Source organism: Drosophila yakuba, chromosome 3R (assembly GCF_016746365.2).
Source record: "Drosophila yakuba strain Tai18E2 chromosome 3R, Prin_Dyak_Tai18E2_2.1, whole genome shotgun sequence".
Taxonomy (NCBI): domain Eukaryota; kingdom Metazoa; phylum Arthropoda; class Insecta; order Diptera; family Drosophilidae; genus Drosophila; species Drosophila yakuba.
The window spans coordinates 3,691,656-3,710,681 of record NC_052530.2 but is presented as its reverse complement, the minus strand read 5'-3'; the positions used below and the strand labels follow the sequence as shown (position 1 = coordinate 3,710,681).

General features: G+C 42.3%; 3 protein-coding genes across 4 annotated transcripts in view; 2 read left to right on the top strand and 1 right to left on the bottom strand.

Annotated features, from left to right (window-relative positions):
- Positions 1-2,862, bottom strand: part of LOC6535407 (ras-like protein family member 10B) — a 40,215-nt gene extending 37,353 nt beyond the window's left edge. Inside the window, exon 1 of the mRNA XM_002096020.3 lies at positions 445-2,862. The gene's annotated coding sequence lies outside the window, so the exon portion shown is untranslated. The remainder of the gene's footprint in view (positions 1-444) is intronic.
- A 4,352-nt stretch (positions 2,863-7,214) lies between these two features.
- Positions 7,215-10,992, top strand: LOC6535404 (odorant receptor coreceptor). Of its 2 annotated transcripts, XM_002096017.4 has the most exons (7): positions 7,240-7,466; positions 7,881-8,189; positions 8,285-8,799; positions 9,146-9,371; positions 9,816-10,020; positions 10,420-10,575; positions 10,647-10,992. In XM_002096017.4, the coding sequence occupies exons 2-7, from the start codon at positions 7,882-7,884 to the stop codon at positions 10,695-10,697; spliced, it is 1,461 nt and encodes a 486-aa protein (XP_002096053.1). In that variant the 5' UTR covers positions 7,240-7,466; position 7,881; the 3' UTR covers positions 10,698-10,992. The 2 variants fall into 2 exon arrangements, with proteins under 2 accessions (XP_015047136.1, XP_002096053.1); XM_015191650.3 differs by lacking the exons at positions 9,816-10,020; positions 10,420-10,575; positions 10,647-10,992 and adding an exon at positions 9,634-9,769 and having other exon boundaries at positions 7,215-7,466.
- A 2,556-nt stretch (positions 10,993-13,548) lies between these two features.
- LOC6535403 (alpha-tocopherol transfer protein-like) lies at positions 13,549-17,871 on the top strand. The gene is made up of 3 exons (XM_002096016.4): positions 13,549-13,668; positions 16,612-16,916; positions 17,023-17,871. Exons 2-3 carry the CDS (start codon positions 16,612-16,614, stop codon positions 17,642-17,644), a joined length of 927 nt encoding a protein of 308 aa, XP_002096052.1. The 5' UTR covers positions 13,549-13,668; the 3' UTR covers positions 17,645-17,871.
- The last annotated feature ends 1,155 nt before the right edge of the window (positions 17,872-19,026 follow it).

Here is a 19,026-nt window from a genome sequence, read left to right as displayed (position 1 = left end):
ATGGATTTGGACAAGCAAATTTTGAACCAATTTCCATTTGTAATTCCTCGCAGGAATTTCTATTTCTGCCGTGATTTCCCCTATAAATTTCCGACAAGGGATTCTGCGAGTGGCAAGCAGCCTTATCAGCTCACCAACTTTCAATTAAATGAAGGCAGAAGAGGATACCTTCCACTCGGATCCCACTCCACCAGTTTTTGGCCACGTACCCGATTTCGGTCATAATTTCTCCGTGTAAGCTGTTTAAGATGAATGACCTCTCCCACTCGCCGACGGTAGCAGTTTCTGCTAATTTTTTTATGTGTGTATATTTTACTTAGTAATGCATAAATTAAGATTTACACAAACTTTGGTCGCTGAGTGGGCCACTATGTCGGAAGAAACGGTAAACAACCACAAGAAAAAGAAAACGGGAAAAGTTGGCCAGAACTAGACTTTACTAACCTTATTTCGACTTCGCCGTTGCTGCTGCTGCAATGTGGCTGCGGTGCAAATGCTGCTGCTGCTGCTGCTAGCACTTCCGGTGCTCCTCCCACGCTTTCGCTATCTCACTCGCACAACATAAACAACTACTGGGATCTGTTAATTTATCATCATTATGATTTTCTTATTTTGGCTCCGCTTTTAGTTGTGCTTTGTAGATGAAAACACTTTTTCAGTTCACTTTTCGGGGTGTGCTGTTGGCTTATGTTGGTTCATGTTGGCAGCAACATAATATCCTTAATGTTCTGCTCCGGCTGGCACTTTTAAAAAAGCATTTACAGTCCTGGCTTATCTATTGTGTTTTTGCCATCCCGCTCTGCTCGACTGCTGCGAAATTCTCGTAATTAGTTGCTGGGACTACACTGAGTACAACAACAAGTGGGCACTCCGCTCTGTCTTTATTGTCTAATGCAAATTTAATTGCGGTATTCCTCCCAACTCCTCGACCGCAAAGCAAATGTTCTGTACTTCCGAATGTATGTTTTATTCTGAGACCTTATCATGTTTCTGCTGCCCCGATTTGCCACGCCCAGCACGCACACACAACCACCCGCTGAGCTGGACTATCCACATTTGCTTCACTTTTCCGCCCACTTTCCCCGCGAGGCCGCTTTCCTTCTGGAGGAAAACGTTCAGCTGTTGCTGTTATCTTCAATGAGCTCCCTTCTGCTTGTGGCTAAAATGGGAAAGCCATGCAACTTCCGACTCCAAATGACGCTGCTTAGAGCAGCAGGCCTGGCAAGTAGCCACCTGCGGAAATTAGTCATGTCCTTAAAGAACTGCCCGTCTTAAGTAGGGATCCAATTGGTAAAGAAATTCATATAAGTATAAGTTCCATTTCTGAATGGGAGATTAATTTCTGCACTACTACAGCTAGTAAAAAATATCTGATTGCGTTCACTTTATTCCTTTCTTTGGTGCAGTTCATTGCTACACATGTGCAATAAGTGTAGGGGCAGATTATGCAATGCACATAATGATACAAATTTTAATAGGTGCAAAATACTTATTTTATTTCAATATTTATTAATTTCTATCACACTTTCACTTAATTTAAAAAGGTACTTCGTTAATTATTATTTTACCTTCGGGTTGCAAATATATGTTTATTTAAATTTAGTCTGTAATCCAACAATTGCCCAAATTCTTTCATACTTAAGCAGAGTCCGTACTCTTACAGGACATAATGCAGCTCCGTAAAAAGTTTCACCAAACTAAAAATAAATGTAGTAGTTACTAATCGCCTTCCTTTGTCTGTATTACCCAATAAAAACAGTCCCCCGCCGAAACTGTCTCTCAATGGCTAATTGGACAATGTGGCGCTCTGCATTTCTGGGATAACCCTTGGCACCTAATAAGAATCATTGGGCCGAGCCTTTTGAAAAAGCCTCTTCCCTCCCTCTCCCCAAACTCGGGTGCATCTGTGCGTATGCGTTCTCCAAAATTTGAACAACAGTTGTGTTCGTGGTAATTGCGGGGGAGAGAGAGCGAGTGCTGTTGTCCTTCCCAGCTGATGGGCGCCTAGCTGTTATCTTATCACATCCTAATGCTAATGCGATTTTCATTGCTGGTATCAGCATTGCTGTATCAGCGGATTCACCCCTACCCTCTCCTCTTGCGAAGAGCAATACTGCCTACCCTATTTCTCGCCATCATGAGAGCGAAATTCATAGCATTCTGATGGCAGCTGGCTGGCGCTAACGATACCGAAGCCTTTGGCCGTCTTCAGAAGCTGCTGCCGATGATAAGTATGATGGCTTATGTAACTAGTGCTGCATAAAGCCAGGAAACACACACACGCGCAATTCGGGCAGAGGCCAACCTAATGCTTGTGTTTTGTGATTTACTCATGTCCTGGCTGCTCCTTAACTACTCAAATTGAAGCTTTTTGCGTTTTTCACTCGCCCCAGACATATCCTTGCTGTTCAAGTGTGTATGTGGGGCAGTTTGTGTCTGCAGCCGTGGTAATTCTTTTGGCGCACGAGCTGCTGCGTGCCCTTAACACTAACAAGCCAGCAGCAAAAGAACTAAAACCAAAGGAGTGGGCCTTTGTCGATGTCTGACTTCAAGTTGGCGGAGGGAGTTGGGGGAGGGAGACCACACACTGGCACCATCCCTCACACTCACATCCACGGTTGTTTCACTTCACTACCACACTCGCGTTTTCTTAGAATTGGCCCGGTTCGGTTGGCTTTGCCTTGGGTTTTGGCTCAACTGACTTGCGAATCTGCTGGCGGATGCGGATCTCGGTGCTGTTCATCTCACGTCGATGGACCATGTTTGACTGGCTCCCAATCGAAGCCATTGGCTGCCTTTCGTCCTGGCCACACTCGTTTCGTCCTGGCCAAACGCAGATCCCGTAACAGTGTCTGTGGTTGCTGCTGTGTTGCTCTGCTGCTGTGTTGCTCTCCTCTGCTGCCCTGCTCTGCTCACTTCTTATACGAATCCCTGCAAAGAGCGAGGATTTCGAGAGAGAGAGAGAGCATTTAGATGGCATTCAGTTGCATTTCACAGGCTCCACGAGTCAAATATAATGCACGTGAGTTACTGGGACTACCAGATGTTTTCAGATTGTGGTGCTTACCTTAAAAGATAAAATGTCAAATGTCGTTAAAAATTAAAATACATCGTATATTTAATTTATATATATTTTTTTTATATAATTAGCCAGACATGCAACAATATATATTTATGTTTGGAAAAATTTCGGAAATCGAAAGCTGATCTAGGGTTAATTTGTCATTGATCAGAAAATCTTTTCACATTTTAATGAGTAATCAATTTTAGATTAAGGCAATTATTTTATAAAGACACTAACCGACTCTGGTCATGTCCGTCTGGCTGTAGGAACGTCAAAATCAAGCTAAAAACTTATAAGGCATGCAAGCTCTAGAATCGTCGACGCCCACAAATTTAAATACGTTTGGATTTCTTGAAGTATTTAATTTTAATATAATTGTTTTTAATTTTACATCTTTTTTTTCCAACAAAATTTGGAAATTTATTCCTTCCTAGTTAAAGAAACTGTTTTTTTTTTCATACGGAATATGTATTTACATAATTCCCAATATAGTGGCAACGTCAACGGTTTTGCCACATCTCTTATATTTTAAAACACTGTTTCACTCCCCCTCTCTTTCAAATGTTACTCTCTGCAGTCTTGTTTTTTCTCTTTTCCAATATTTCCCATATTCCATTTTCTCTCTCTTTTCCAATATTCCCATTTTTTTTTTTGATGGAAAGAGAGTTTTCTCTCAGAGCAAACTCCCTATCACCGAACCGGCAAATTAAAAGATGGTGGCGCGGATTTTAAAATGCCGTTCACTTGCTCTTGAATTTGAGAAGTATTTGTATTGTTATTCTCATTGATTATATAATCATTATATTATAAATAAATTATGCTACATTATTGGTCATTGTGTCAATGTGATTTTAATTTTATACATTTTACACTTACAATTACAATTACAAAAAGATTAACAATAATCTGGGTCTGTGAACTCTCTGCATTTCAGTTATCTCTTATTGTTTTTCTCATTGATTACATAATAATTATATTATAAATATTTATGCTATATTATTATGCTATATTATTAATCATTGTGTCAATGTGATTTTAACTTAATACATTTTACACTTACACTTACAATAAGATAAACAACAATCTGGTTCTTTGAATTCACAGAAGGATAACAAAGAAAGCCTTCCAACAAAAAGAACACTCTTCATACTAATATAGAGCACCACAAGACCAAAACTCGTTTAGTTGCCGCGTTGACAACTTTGTGGCAGGCGGCAAACAAACAAACCTCACACTTGTTCTGAATGTGCATAATGTGGACCGTTGTGGGGCGGGGACCCAGCTGCAACTGCACTGTGGAAGGCAAATTTAGTGTCCTGGTGGGGATGTGGCCTGAGCATTGACCTGCTTAGACAGCTGAGAAATTCTCTATACTCCAATATAACTCATGGGAGTACTGCAGATCGGGGAATGGGACCAACGGCATTAAATGGCAAATAAATCTAAAGTTAAACTTTTGACACTGTCTCGGCAAGGAGCCACGAAGGCATTTCCCTCCGCCACCCTCGCCTTCCGGTTGAAATCTGTCGCCCTGTCAGCGGCAACAGAAGAAGTGACACTGGCACACAGACAGGCACAAGTGCACTAAGAGAAATTGTTTTGGTCACGATGGAACAATTGTATTAATTCGGTGAAATAACTAGAGCTGAGAAATATTGACAATTTTAAATATGAGTGATAAAATATGAGCATACTTATAAAACATTTTTTCTTTCTGTTTATTAAAATAATATTTTCAGTTGTCTCGTAAAATGAAACTGTTTGGTTGGTTGAATTTATGAGCGCCCAGCACCTCTACCAAAATCTTTTACAACTCGGGAATAAATAATAATAATTCTTGCGCATTTCGCGGCAGTCCGCTGCAGTTCGCATTTTCCGAATTTCCCGCATTCTCTGCCATTCTTATGACAACATTTCAACACTTCTTTTTCTTCCCTAATGGCCTGAAGAAAGCACACACACAGACCACTCGCACACTAACAAACTGGCACACACCCCACGCACCTACATAAATGTGTTTTCGATCTCTTGTAGTTTTTCCGATTCGGTTATGCATAGCCATAAATTCTGGTAAAAGCTTCTGTAGGTCGAGGACTACGGCGGTCCGAAAATAATGGAATTGTTCATGATGCTGGCAATAACGCACACACCCAAGCGTAAGGGTGGGAGAGAAAGGACCTCGCACACACACAGTTGCCAATTGTTGTGCTGGCCGTTTTTGTTTGTCACTTAACAGATTTTTGTGTCCTTGCTGGGTATTGATTTCGAATTTTTCCTTCGCTGGCTTTATAAAAAGCCTTTGCGCCGTGTGCCTGTGTGAGTGCGCCCGAAAGCGATTTTTATTATGTGTGTGTATGCATTGATTTCGTAATTTATGAGCGAATTGATGGATTGCTCGAATAAATTTTTATGTTTATTTTAGAGTTTTTATTGTTTTACAGCTTGTGGTGCTTTGGTTGGAATTTGTGGTATTTTATGTGGAGATCCTTTGGAAGCCCTAATGCAAATCATTTAGCAAATGGTTAAAATGAAGTAAATTATCCTAATAGAAAGCGCTTAAGTTAACAAAACGTATTTTCTGTGGGCTATATAAATTCTAATTGTTATGTAACTCCATAGACCCATTTGTGCCATTTCAATCATTTAATTTGGCATCAGAATTGATCAAAGTAATGGGCACAAAAACGAAATGGTAATAATAAAACCTGATTTGCTTATTTATTTAAATTGTAAATTAAATAAAGCAAGTTCCACTTTCCACTTTAATGGTGCCTAATAATTAATGGTAAAAGGCTGCAGGGCTCACGATGTCCGCGGTTAGCTAATTGAACCAAACGCATCCGCGTAATTAAACTTTCAGCCACAAGCCCATAAAATAAATCAACCACAGCTGAAAGGGCAGAAAGGGGCAGTTTCAGAAGGGGACTTGGTTAGCATGAATGAGTTCAGGACGATTAAAAGTTAAATTAATATTGTTAAATCCTTGCATCAAAAAAACAAATCCACACAGCCGAGTGTTCTGCAACTAATAGGTGTTCGTGAGTGTCCCGCATTTAAATAATCCATGACATAGTACATGTGTATAGTTTGAGTATACATTCATTTACTCCATTAATCCATTTGTCTTCTTTGTATCATTTCATTTTATAGCAGAATTGATCAAAGTTGCTCATTACTTTGATCAAAACGGAATGGTAGTATTAAAGCCAGATTTGTTTAATGTTGCTTAATAAGTAATGGTAGAGGCTGTTCAACGAGCTTTTTATTCGACAAGCATTCAATCCGCTGCTCAGCACCATTCGAATTTTATGTTTATTACAAATTAAATTTTCATTTCGATAATTGTTTTATTCCATTTTCTTTCATATATTAGCTGATAACAATTTCACGCAAAAGACGACTGATTATTTTAACGTCGAGTTCGACTTTTCTCATGTTATTACTATTGCCAAAGAGTGTGATATTGAGGATTTGCCAAAACAAAATTTAAGACTGTTGTTGAGGCGTCTATCGAACTCCAGTGCTCATGAACTTAGCACGATTAAGGACCAACTATCCATCAGGCCGGCCTCTCACACATTTTCATGCAAAAGGAAATGGGGTTATTTTTGTGGGTCAGCGATTCGCAGAGGGATCCGCGCCAAATGGGTTGTCTGAGGAATGGCCTATCCCCGTTGCTCAGCGGCATTAGGGCCAACAAATACAAGCAGGCATAATAAAATAATCGATGCTTTTAAAATTTGCATAAGTTTGGATACCGCAGATGCCACGCAAGGGGATGCCAGGGAATTAGCCCATCTCCAATCCCAATCTTCCAGTGCGCACACGCCGCGGGGTTGGCACAGGATTGGGCCATGGCCCAAAACCGGAGTCCTAGACCTGGAGACGGCAGCAGTCGCGGTGGACAAGTTCGGGGGCGTTCGATTTAATTGTGGGAATTCGGTGTCTGCCACGCACCCTTCACATGGATGGACGTGGCTGGAGAGCTGAATTTTTAATCGCTTCAAGGCGCCCGAGACCCATATGTATATTTTCATTTTCATTAACATGTGTGGGTCGGAGGGAAAGTTACGGGCTGGGATTCAATGTGGCCTTGTTGCAGCCGTGGGAACTCGTCCTCAAAGTACACGTCCTTATGTACAGCGGAGCAAGTACCTAGCCGACAGAAGGAGCAGGCACTTGTCGACGGAGCTTGTTAACCTTCCGGATTTCACATTTCATTACCGTAGACAACGCGCTGCTGGCAGGTTAACTGCGGCCAGGTTCCTGTTTTGTAACTTAAAATATCCTGGTATATCCTTTTAGAGTGAAATGATTGCCTAGGAGTGCCTTAATTGGGACTCAATAAACCCAAGTGTACCAGACAACAATTACATTTGTATTTCTAAAGTTCAACAGCAAGGTAATCACCTGGTTATTTAATATAATTACATAAAAATACTAAATAATCATATTGTTATTGTGCTTGGGCTCATTTAGTACAATATTTGGTCACCTAAATTACAATTCCAAATTCCGAACTGTATATTTTACGATCAATAAATAGCTGGTTTAATATTTATTTGAGGGCAGACAATCAGAATATTCAATATTGTCCTAATGGTAAGCGGGGATAAACTTCGCATAATACATTATCCTTCTATGAATTAAACATGCCAAATCGATTCATTTTGGGGAGCAAAATTCCTTTTTTGCACTGCAAGCAAACCATGGACTAATCACACACACGGAATATTAAACAGATACCTCGGCAATAGTAGCTGATTATATTGGCGAAACCTATTAATTTTGTGGTGAAATTTTCGCCGCTCCATAGGATGACAACCTCGATGCAGCCGAGCAAGTATACGGGCCTGGTCGCTGACCTGATGCCTAACATCCGGGCGATGAAGTACTCCGGCCTGTTTATGCACAACTTCACGGGCGGCAGTGCCTTCATGAAGAAGGTGTACTCCTCCGCGCACCTGGTGTTCCTCCTCATGCAGTTTACCTTCATCCTGGTCAACATGGCCCTGAATGCCGAGGAGGTCAACGAGCTGTCGGGCAACACGATCACGACCTTGTTCTTCACCCACTGCATTACGAAGTTCATCTACCTAGCTGTCAACCAGAAGAATTTCTACAGGTGAGCAGAAAGTCACGATAGTGGAAAAAATCGCACTGAGTTTACGCGCACAACGCGAATAAAATATTAATTACATATTTATGTTGTATTTACAGAACGTTGAATATATGGAACCAGGTGAACACGCATCCCTTGTTTGCCGAGTCGGATGCTCGGTACCATTCGATTGCATTGGCGAAGATGAGGAAGCTGTTCTTTCTGGTGATGCTGACCACAGTCGCCTCAGCCACCGCTTGGACCACGATCACCTTCTTCGGGGACAGTGTAAAGATGGTGGTGGACCATGAGACGAACTCCAGCATTCCGGTGGAGATACCCCGGCTGCCGATCAAGTCCTTCTACCCGTGGAACGCCAGCCACGGCATGTTCTACATGATCAGCTTCGTCTTTCAAATCTACTACGTGCTCTTCTCGATGATCCACTCCAACCTCTGCGACGTGATGTTCTGCTCCTGGCTGATCTTCGCCTGCGAGCAGCTGCAGCACCTGAAGGGGATCATGAAGCCGCTGATGGAGCTGTCCGCCTCACTGGACACCTACAGGCCGAACTCGGCGGCCCTCTTCAGGTCCCTGTCGGCCAACTCAAAGTCGGAGCTAATTCATAATGAAGGTGATTTGATAAGTATAGTGTGACGAAATACAAACACTCATATAATATAACGATTGTTGCTTTAAGTCAAATATTTAGTTAACTAATACTGAGTCTAACAGTCGCCAAAAATGTATGCTTTACTACAAATTCGAACTATAAAACATATTTGCAGTTTTTCAATTTAATGTCAGATAATTGGAAAACAAAGTAGCACTTAAAGTTGCAACATGCCTTTAACACTTTTAACCAGTTATTCAGTAAAACCATTCTTCTTATTATTCATCTAAAAATCGGAAAATATTTTACATCAACGAAATGATCACTGAATCGAAAAGTGCCATTGTAAGCTGTACCATTATTACAGAAAAGGATCCCGCCACCGACATGGACATGTCGGGCATCTACAGCTCGAAAGCGGATTGGGGCGCCCAGTTTCGAGCACCCTCGACGCTGCAATCTTTCGGCGGGAACGGAGGCGGAGGCAATGGGATGGTGAACGGGGCTAATCCCAACGGGCTGACCAAAAAGCAGGAGATGATGGTGCGCAGTGCCATCAAGTACTGGGTCGAGCGGCACAAGCACGTGGTGCGGTGAGTTCAAATCCTGGCCAAATTTGGCAAGCCATTTCAAGAGGGCTACGACCTCTGATGATTGCATTTGGGCATTTGGTGCGGCTAGAAAAGTCCCCTAATTGCACAAAATCTTTACACTTTATTTCAGTTGATTAAATTCTTACCTTGAACAGAGCACCAAAATGAACACACTTTCCCTTACATTTTTAACACTTCAATAGCATTTTTCGAAACATGTGTTCTCATTTATTAGAAGCTTAACAGATCCCTATCCCTGCAGCTTGTTTGATTTACTTGACTACTTCCTCAATTGCAATCATTGTTTGGGGTCCTAGAGTGATGTCCTCGTTTGTCCTGTCCGACAGTTGGCCTCGCAATGTTGTGTGCAGTTGTTGATCCCAATATTGACTCGAGTCCTGCCGGCAATCCTTCATCCTTTTCACCGTTGCCCTTTTCCGGCAGGCTGGTAGCTGCCATCGGCGATACTTACGGAGCAGCCCTCCTGCTTCACATGTTGACCTCGACCATCAAGCTGACCCTTTTGGCGTACCAGGCCACCAAGATCAACGGAGTGAATGTCTACGCCTTCACAGTCGTCGGATACCTAGGATATGCCCTGGCTCAGGTGTTCCACTTTTGCATATTTGGCAATCGCTTAATTGAAGAGGTGAGCTTGTGCAGAGGTATTAAATTGGCAAATTACGTGTTGGGCACAGATAAATTTATAAGTACGTCAGACATTTTTACCATTTCTACGATCAAATAAGGTTAAATTGAATCAAGACTTTATACATTGAAAATCATTCCCAGCCGATGTGTTAAAGATGTGAACGCATTCAAGATTTGCATTCACCAAAAGGTTCTTTGCAAGATATGTATTTATTATAAATGTTTAGTCTTAATCATCTTCAGCTGAAAGTGCAATGTGCTATGCTCTTTGCTTATATCAATAGTGTAAGTGTCTACCACTTTATTTCATTAATTTTTAACGATAATTATAGGCACGTTGTTCGACTAAATGAACTAAGTTATCTGGCGTATCCTAAATAGTATTTTCACTTCGCAGAGTTCATCTGTCATGGAGGCGGCCTACTCGTGCCACTGGTACGATGGCTCCGAGGAAGCCAAGACCTTCGTCCAGATCGTGTGCCAGCAGTGCCAGAAGGCAATGAGCATATCGGGCGCGAAGTTTTTTACCGTCTCCCTGGATCTGTTTGCCTCGGTGCGTTTCATTTGAGTTTATGAAGGCGGGAAATCTGAATCTAAGTCCGCTCGAACTTTTCCGATTCGCAGGTTCTTGGTGCTGTTGTCACCTACTTCATGGTGCTGGTGCAGCTCAAGTAGGCTGTCGAGGAACCGGCGGATTTTTGTACCAGGAAAGCGAATGCCAAGGAGCCACCGTGCCAGACGAACCCCAACCCACACCGCCCTCTGCACTTTGCAACCAGCAATATCACAGAGCAATTATAACGCAAATTATATATTTTATACCAGCGACGAGCGAGCCTCGTGGAGCATCATGAAGACATTCTGGGCACATAGAAGCCTGCAAATGCAAATACTTATCGATTTTGTACACGTGTAGAGCTTTCAATGTCAACCCAAGATGCAAACTAAATAAATGTGTAGTGAAACTAGAGAGTCTAATGGGAGAGGTAATGGGAGAAATAGTGGCAGTTCTTTGCTAATATGTAATTATACCCGTTACTCGTAGAGTAAAAGGCTGCTCACATGATAAGCGTGGAATTTAATGGGCTAGACGCCGTGTGTAACGCATCACTGGCTTGCTTGCATGCCGCTATTTTTTCAGGCTATGTGCAAAACGAACTAAGTTTTGGATTTAAATTGTACTATAATCAAAGTCTTTTGGGCAGCACTTCTTTGGCAGCAGAAACAGTCGAAACGGCCAACCATCATCCACAGTTGCAGCGAGCAATTAAAAGTGGCAAAAGTGTAATTCCGAATCACACTCTCGAACGTGAATCTCCACACACTTAGCTCCATTTACCTCTCCTATATCTGTGCCGTTTTGAAAGCGCACTTTATGATTTTCCAAATTGCCCAACTGGGCTGTCTGACTCCGCAGCGGGTTAAAACTTAAGCAACAACAAGAAAACGCTCGCTCCACAGCGCAAAATTTTAATGCGGCCACGCTCTGTACATTCGACGGAGTTTTTATTTCTTGAAGCTTTCATAAAACAAAAACGAACGAAAAGTGACTATAACTAAAATTGCGCCAAGAGTGTGCGCCAGATGGGGTAAGACGAGGTGGAGCGTAGTATCTGTATCTGCCTTCTACCCCCAGGTACCCCTTACCAACCAACTGCTTCTTACTGTTAATTTCTTTATTGCGCACACTTTCGTCTGCCAATGAAAGTTTCTTGACTTTGGCTTTGGCTTTGGGAATGCAACAACAGCGGCTACTGAAACTACTTAATTTATAAGTCTATGGTTTAATTAGTTTTCTTTCTTTCAAGCTTGTTTTGTATCTGGGGGCCACGGAGGTACATCTTCCTGTTCTTGTCTGCACTTTTCGGTAATTTATGCGAATTTTTTAGCCTCATTTGCTGTTTTCCAGTTGCCAGTACGATTTCTTTTTGGATTTTTAATATAACGCTACACGAATAGAGTCATTAACATGCCATCGTACCACTCAGTTTGAATAAGACACTCTGTTTATGACATTTTTATTTATGTCCTAAGCTAGTTAACTTTTTAGCTTACATAACTCTTCCCATTTTCGGCAATCGCAGTAGCTCGGTGTCAATGAGTAGTGTAGAAATTTTATTTTAATTTCAGCACGGACGCATTTGGATGAAAAGAGGAAGTGCAAGACAAACCACAATTTAATATTAAGTTTGTTCACTTACATGGATGTCAAAAGAGATCTCCACTATTTGGTAAAATACTAGTGATTCTGAACATAAGCCTGCTAGTGAAATGTCTTAAATATAATTCATCCAATGGGAGATTCAAGGTATAAAAACGATTCTGTTTGAAGTGAACAATATTAAACTATTTACAAATCATCTACTGTACGATTTATCATAACCGTCTTAAGGGGAACCGCTAGAATCAGTGTTTTAATTTTTTTTGCTATAGAAGTCGTCAGCTTTGGTTAGTTGGTAACTTTTTTCGCATTCGGTCGATATTTATTGCCACATTGGCCGCGTCTCGCATTGTTTGGTTTAGAAAAAGGGCAAGCCAAGTTTAATGCATGCAAAGTCAAAGTCGGAATCCCCCGCCCCCTCCGGCAGCCCCTTCCCGCGCGTCGGGCGACGATAATTGCTAGTAATCAGCTAGCTGGAACAATAAAAATCGAAAAAAAAGGCACAAGGAATATTAAAGCAACACGAGCAAAACGCAATGCAAGCCAAGACAAAGTTATGGAAAATGTTCATTTTCATTTAAATGAAAATGAGGAAACGGCAGACAAGTTCAACGACTCGCGGCTGCTTAGTAAGAGGCATCGCTGCGAATCCAGCGCCAATTTCATGTGCTCTAAATTGCTTAATTACGAAATGTCGAAAAAGTATAAAGAAACAATTAAAGCCAAAATTATTTCAGCAAAGCAGCGACTAATGCAATTCCCAGCCAATAGATTGGGCCACACACGCGTTCGAAAGTTAACAACTAACTTGTTGCACGCACTACGATGGCGTTCAGGGGGCGAGGCACAACCAGCTTTTCACCCAGCTGCAGCAGACAAAAGACTGAAGGCACGAACACCAGATTTGGATGGATTGGTGGGTGGCAGGCAAAAGACTTAGGACACGAGCTTAAGTGGTGGATAGATTTGCGAGTGATTGAATGGGCACAGCTAAAGTCTGAGGACAACAACTAACCTATCAGCTGATTAGGGGTCAGGTGTTTGGGACTGGAGACTTCTTTGGGACTTATTTCTGGTTATGCCTATCTGGCCGTTTGGTAGTGGAGCGTGTAGCGTGGATCGACCGCGCCGCTCATTGAACCCATCTTGCGCAAATGGCAAACAGACTTCCTCCCCCGCTCCCCCCTTCCGAGGAGCCGGCGCGTGCATTTTTCTTTTTGACCGATTTTCATGGCATGATCTGTTTTACGGCTTTCGGTTTTCTTTCATCGCGTTCCCCGAAGTGCGATCCGCGCTCTTCGGATCTTTTCGTTTTCGGAATCGGCGGGTATTTAAGTGGCTCGAAACGTGTTTGCAGACATTCAGTTTCTGTTATCGTCTTGAGCGATTCGGTTGTGTGCCTTTTTTATCATACGCCGCGTTGTCCGTTGGATACACTCTCTAAAGGATTACCTCTGACCAACTAATCATCTCGTTCTAGCCAAGGTGAGCATTCCTATCAGATATGCACCTCTGCTCTGATGTTGAGCTTACAATTCGTGGGACAACGCCCGGAATTTAAATTAGTGCGCCGAAATATTCACGATAAAGTGTGCAAATCATGTGTTGCATTCCCGAAATACAAAAGATGTTGAGGAGACAATAACTTCACTTGAAATTGTGCGAATAACTCAATGGCAGCGAATAATGAAGAAGGCCGTGCTTATATGGCCCAAGAATGCTTGAATAAAATCATTTCAGGGAAGAATCCTCACGAAAAAGAGTTCATTGATCGGAGAGTAATTAAAAATAATAAAAGCGGCATGCTTAGAATATATTAAAGTGTAAAGAATGACACTAAAGTGATAGAAGTGATATAAGAACAACACCCCTTAATTATACCCAAACTTATTAGATGATAAAGGAGATACGAAGAAATCAACGAAATCGAACCCATAGTTTTTTGTCACAAAATCGACCTATGATACCTGGTTATCTTATTTAATTGGCACAAACAAACATATATACATATTTTAAATGCATTATATAATTATTATATCTAAATTGTTTTGAGCACGTAAAGCTCATTTTTTTTTCCTGTAAGCCGTTTGCTTACAAACCATTTCCCAAACCACTTATGCCCGCAATGGTGTTCTGAAAAAAAAAAACACATTGTTAAACAAATAGGCAAACAAAATTATTTTAATGGCAGACTTTAGAACGAGATGAGGACCAGAAGACAAAGGCCGAAAGAAGATAAAACCGAAAGCACTTTAACTGGCGCCAAACGACCAAAAAAAAGAAAAACAACCATTTTAAAACCAGTTTTTGTTAATATTTTTCGCGACTTGGTCGCTTTTTTTCGAATCACTCTATTTCGCGATGTTTTGTTTTTCCGAAGCTTTTCGCAATATCTGCAATAGAGGTGCAGGCTAAAAGAAAAATTTGCAATAGTCGCAGCGGCCATTAGCGCAACAAAAAATGGAAAAAACAGAGGAAAACCATACGAGTGTGCACACACAGCAATTTGAGTGTGGTCGAGCCTCGTCCAATACGCCGCTGGTGATTACAATGCTAACAGGTTGCAGGTTGCAACTGCAGCGGTTGCATTTCCAGCTGGTTGCGGCATGTGCAACACACGGGCGTCAAATCAAATCCCCTTCAGCTTTTCAAGAGCTTTTCTTCCACCAGCTGCAATTGACCCCAATGAGCTCTGTGTGCGGTGTGCGGTGTGCGATGTTGCAAGTTTATATTCTTAAACAAGAGAGAACGCTATAGTCGAGTTCCCCGACTATCTGATACCCGTTACTCAGCTAGTGGAAGTGCGAAGGAGGTCTTCAACACTGACAGTTTTTGGCGGTTTGTGGGCGTTAGAGTGGGCGTGGCAAAAAGTGTTTTGGCAAATCGATAGAAATTTACAAGACTATAACAAAAATGAAAAAATATCAAAACATTTTTCAAAAGTGTGGGCGTGGCAGCTTTCGGCGGTTTGTGGGCGTTAGAGTGGGCGTGGCAAAAAGTTTTTTGACAAATCGATACAAATTTACAACACCAATACAAAAATGAAAAAATATTAAAACATTTTTCAAAAGTGTGGGCGTGGCAGTTTTGGGCGGTTTGTGGGCGTTAGAGTGGGCGTGGCAGCATGATTCGACAAACTTGCGCTCCGTCTATGTCCCTGGAGTCTGTATGCTTAGTCTCAACTTTCTAGCTTTTGTAGTTCCTGAGATCTCGACGTTCATACGGACAGACAGACGGACAGACGGACGGACGGACAGACGGACAGACGGACAGACGGACAGACGGACAGACGGACGGACAGACGGACATGGCCAAATCGACTCGGCTATTGATCCTGATCAAGAATATATATACTTTATATGGTCGGAAACGCTTCCTTCCGCCTGTTACATACTTTTCAACGAATCTAGTATACCCTTTTACTCTACGAGTAACGGGTATAAATAGCCCATTGATTGCAGTGAAATATTCTGTGCAATTCCCAAAGTTGCCTAATATAACCATTCGTACACACTCTAAATGTCAGTTACCTCACGTTCACGCATCACTAAGAAAGGTTGAAAAGGTAGAAAATCAAATAGTAAACAATCAAGCTGAGCAAAAAGTATGCCTCAATGGACACAAACATAACAGCGAGATTTGGGCCAAAATATACTTTATAACTACCTTGGAGTCACTTTTCTCTATTAGCATACACTTACATTTCCATTACTTATTCCCCGCTGCATTCACCAATATACATGTCACCACAAAAGGCCAGGCAGATGGCCAAAATTTAAAGCAGATGGGCCCTCGAATTTTCGAGGTCGATGTCAGCTGATTTTGCTTTGGACATTACGCAAACTCTCTAAGTTAGCCAAGTACTATATGTCTATTTTGATTTCAGGGGCGGGATACGTACTTACTTTGGATACATATTTGTCCACAGCCCATGCTAATGAATCCGGGCACTGACGTGTAACCGCGAGACCCACGAAAGTCCATCGTTTTGAAAGCGCGCAATTAAAATGTCAAAAATATCTGCTTACTGCGAATGGCTTATTAAAAATTGTGTCGAAATGGCCAGAGAAGAAGGTGGCTTGCAATTTTATTGTCTTTACCAGAGTGTTCCCCCATTTTATCTTTATCTTAAATCAGTGGGCATGACCTAATAGAAAGAAACTTTTTTTTTCCAATACATACGCAATAAGGCTTTGTAGTTGAAGATCGTAACGTTTGGAATTGCTTTAACTTTAAAATTTACGACGACATTTACGAAATTTACGACTAATTTAGCTATTAATGAATCAGTTTTGCATTGAAATAATTTTTTGATGATTAATTATTTTAGATAAATTTGTATCGATAGTTGTACATATCAATAGTATTCAATTCAAAAATACATAGTAAATATTAAAATGAATCACTTAACACCTTACCTCCCTCCAGATGATGATGCTACACCCCACACCCGACCAGCGCGTAAGCATCCGCGAGGAGCTCCGTGAGCCGGAGGATCCCGCAGACATTGAGCGCGACATTAAGCTGATCCGCGAGTGGCTGGAGACGCAGCCCCACCTGCCCAAGGACATGGACGACATGCGCCTCACGACCTTTCTGCGCGGCTGCAAGTTCAGCCTGGAGAAGGTGAAGAAGAAGCTGGACATGTACTACACCATGCGCAATGCGGTGCCAGAGTTCTTCTCTAACCGGGACATCAATCGGGAAGAACTAAACATTGTACTGGACTATGTGTAAGTATTCTACAGAAAACAAGTATTATAACTTTAGCTAAAGTCAATAACGGAAACGTAAGAAAGCTAATTCTATGGCTCTCTAATATTCTTTATCTCCTAACAGGCACTGCCCCACTCTACCAGGGATTACGCCTAATGGACGCCGCATCACATTCATCCGGGGCATCGATTGCGACTTCCAGCCCCACCACATTCTGGACGCCATGAAGGTGGCCCTGATGATCGGGGATGTGCGCCTGGCGGAGGAGAGCGTTGGCATCGCCGGCGACATCTTTATCCTGGACGCGTCGGTGGCCAGCGCCGCCCACTTCGCCAAGTTCTCGCCCACCGTGGTGAAGAAGTTCCTGATCGCCGTGCAAGAGGCGTATCCGGTGAAGGTGAAGGAGGTGCACGTGATCAACATCTCACCGCTGGTGGATACCATCTTTAACTTTGTGAAGCCTTTCGTGAAGGAGAAGATCCGTAGCCGCATCACCTTCCACAACGACGTGGAGAGCCTCTACAAGGTGGTACCCCGCGACCTCCTGCCCAACGAGTACGGTGGCAAGGCCGGCGGCGTCGTAGAGCTTAACCAGTGGTGGAAGCAGAAACTGGTCGACAACACCCAGTGGTTCAAGGACCAGGAGGACAAGAAGGCCAACGAGTCCCTGCGCCCCGGCGCACCCAAGACGAGCGACGACCTCTTCGGCATGGAAGGCACCTTCCGTCAGTTGAACATCGACTAGGGCCCAAGGATCCTTCAAGATTCACAATCCAGGTCCTGCGACCTTAACCTAGCTTGTCTAACCGTTTATATCAGCCGCTCATTTGATTAGTCCAAGCTCGTGTGCATGACCCTTGCTTAGTTGCTTCATTCTTTCGCCACAATCCATTGTTTATCTATCTAATATCATCAGTACATTGCAGTAATTACAATAATAAAGAACCAGCATTTTAAGGAATGAATAAATTATTTGAAATTGCGGCTTTATTGATCTACAATGGGTTATCCACATCTCAGGTAAAAAAGGCTCACAACTACTGATAGCACAATTTGTTAGCATTGGAGACAATGTAATTCCTTATTTATTATATAGAATTTTCCCGCAAATATTTCAAGAAAGAGAAAGATGTCCTTTATATCTTCTTTTATAGATATAAGATATTTCAAACGCCGCTTAAAATGCATAGGAAATGAGAATGCATTAAATTAAGGAATAAACTAATCAGGGAGGAATGGATGTCAAAGGAGGAAAGCGTTTCTCCAGGAACGCCCCATTAAAATAATGAACGAGCAAGGAATGAGAGCACAGACCAGGACCCGCTGCCGATGTCTGATTGCGTGTGCCACCGTGCACAATGCCAGCCATATATTTTACTCGTCGCATGTCCCCACTTTGTGCAACATGCACATTTTCAGCGGAAAGGAAAGTATGTCGCATTCAGAGGGAGCCCATGACAGATTCCTCCCGACTGACTTATTTCTCCGACATATTAGTTCCGTTCATTGTTGGTGCGCACTTCGGCGTACGAAATCAAGTGCTGCGAACATATCGCAGTCACGACTCCTCGGACATGGTCAACTGGGCTTCAAAGGGAAGCGCTTTTCTTCCTCGATGGCAGGGTTTATTTGGAATTGATGGCCCGTCCGGCTAGGGAATTGCCAAGAACCCATCTGGTTGGGTAGGTAAGTGGCGTTATGACTTGTAAAACTCAGTTGCCAACAAGAGAGAACGCTATAGCCGAGTTCCCCGACTAAATGATACCCGTTACTCAGCTAGTGTAAGTGCGAAGGACAGTTTTTGGTGATTTGTGGGCGTTAGAGTGGGCGTGGCCAAAATTTTTTTGGCAAATAGATAGAAATTTACAAGACTAATACAAAAATGAAAAAATATCAAAACATTTTTCAAAAGTGTGGGCGTGGCAGCTTTGGGCGGTTTGTGGGCGTTAGAGTGGGCGTGGCAAAAATTTGTTTTGCAAATCGATAGAAATTTATAAGACCAATACAAAAATGAAAAATATTAAAACATTTTTCAAAAATGTGGGCGTGGCAGTTTTGGGCGGTTTGTGGGCGTTAGAGTGGGCGTGGCAACCTGGATCGACAAACTTGCGCTGCGTCTAAGTCCCT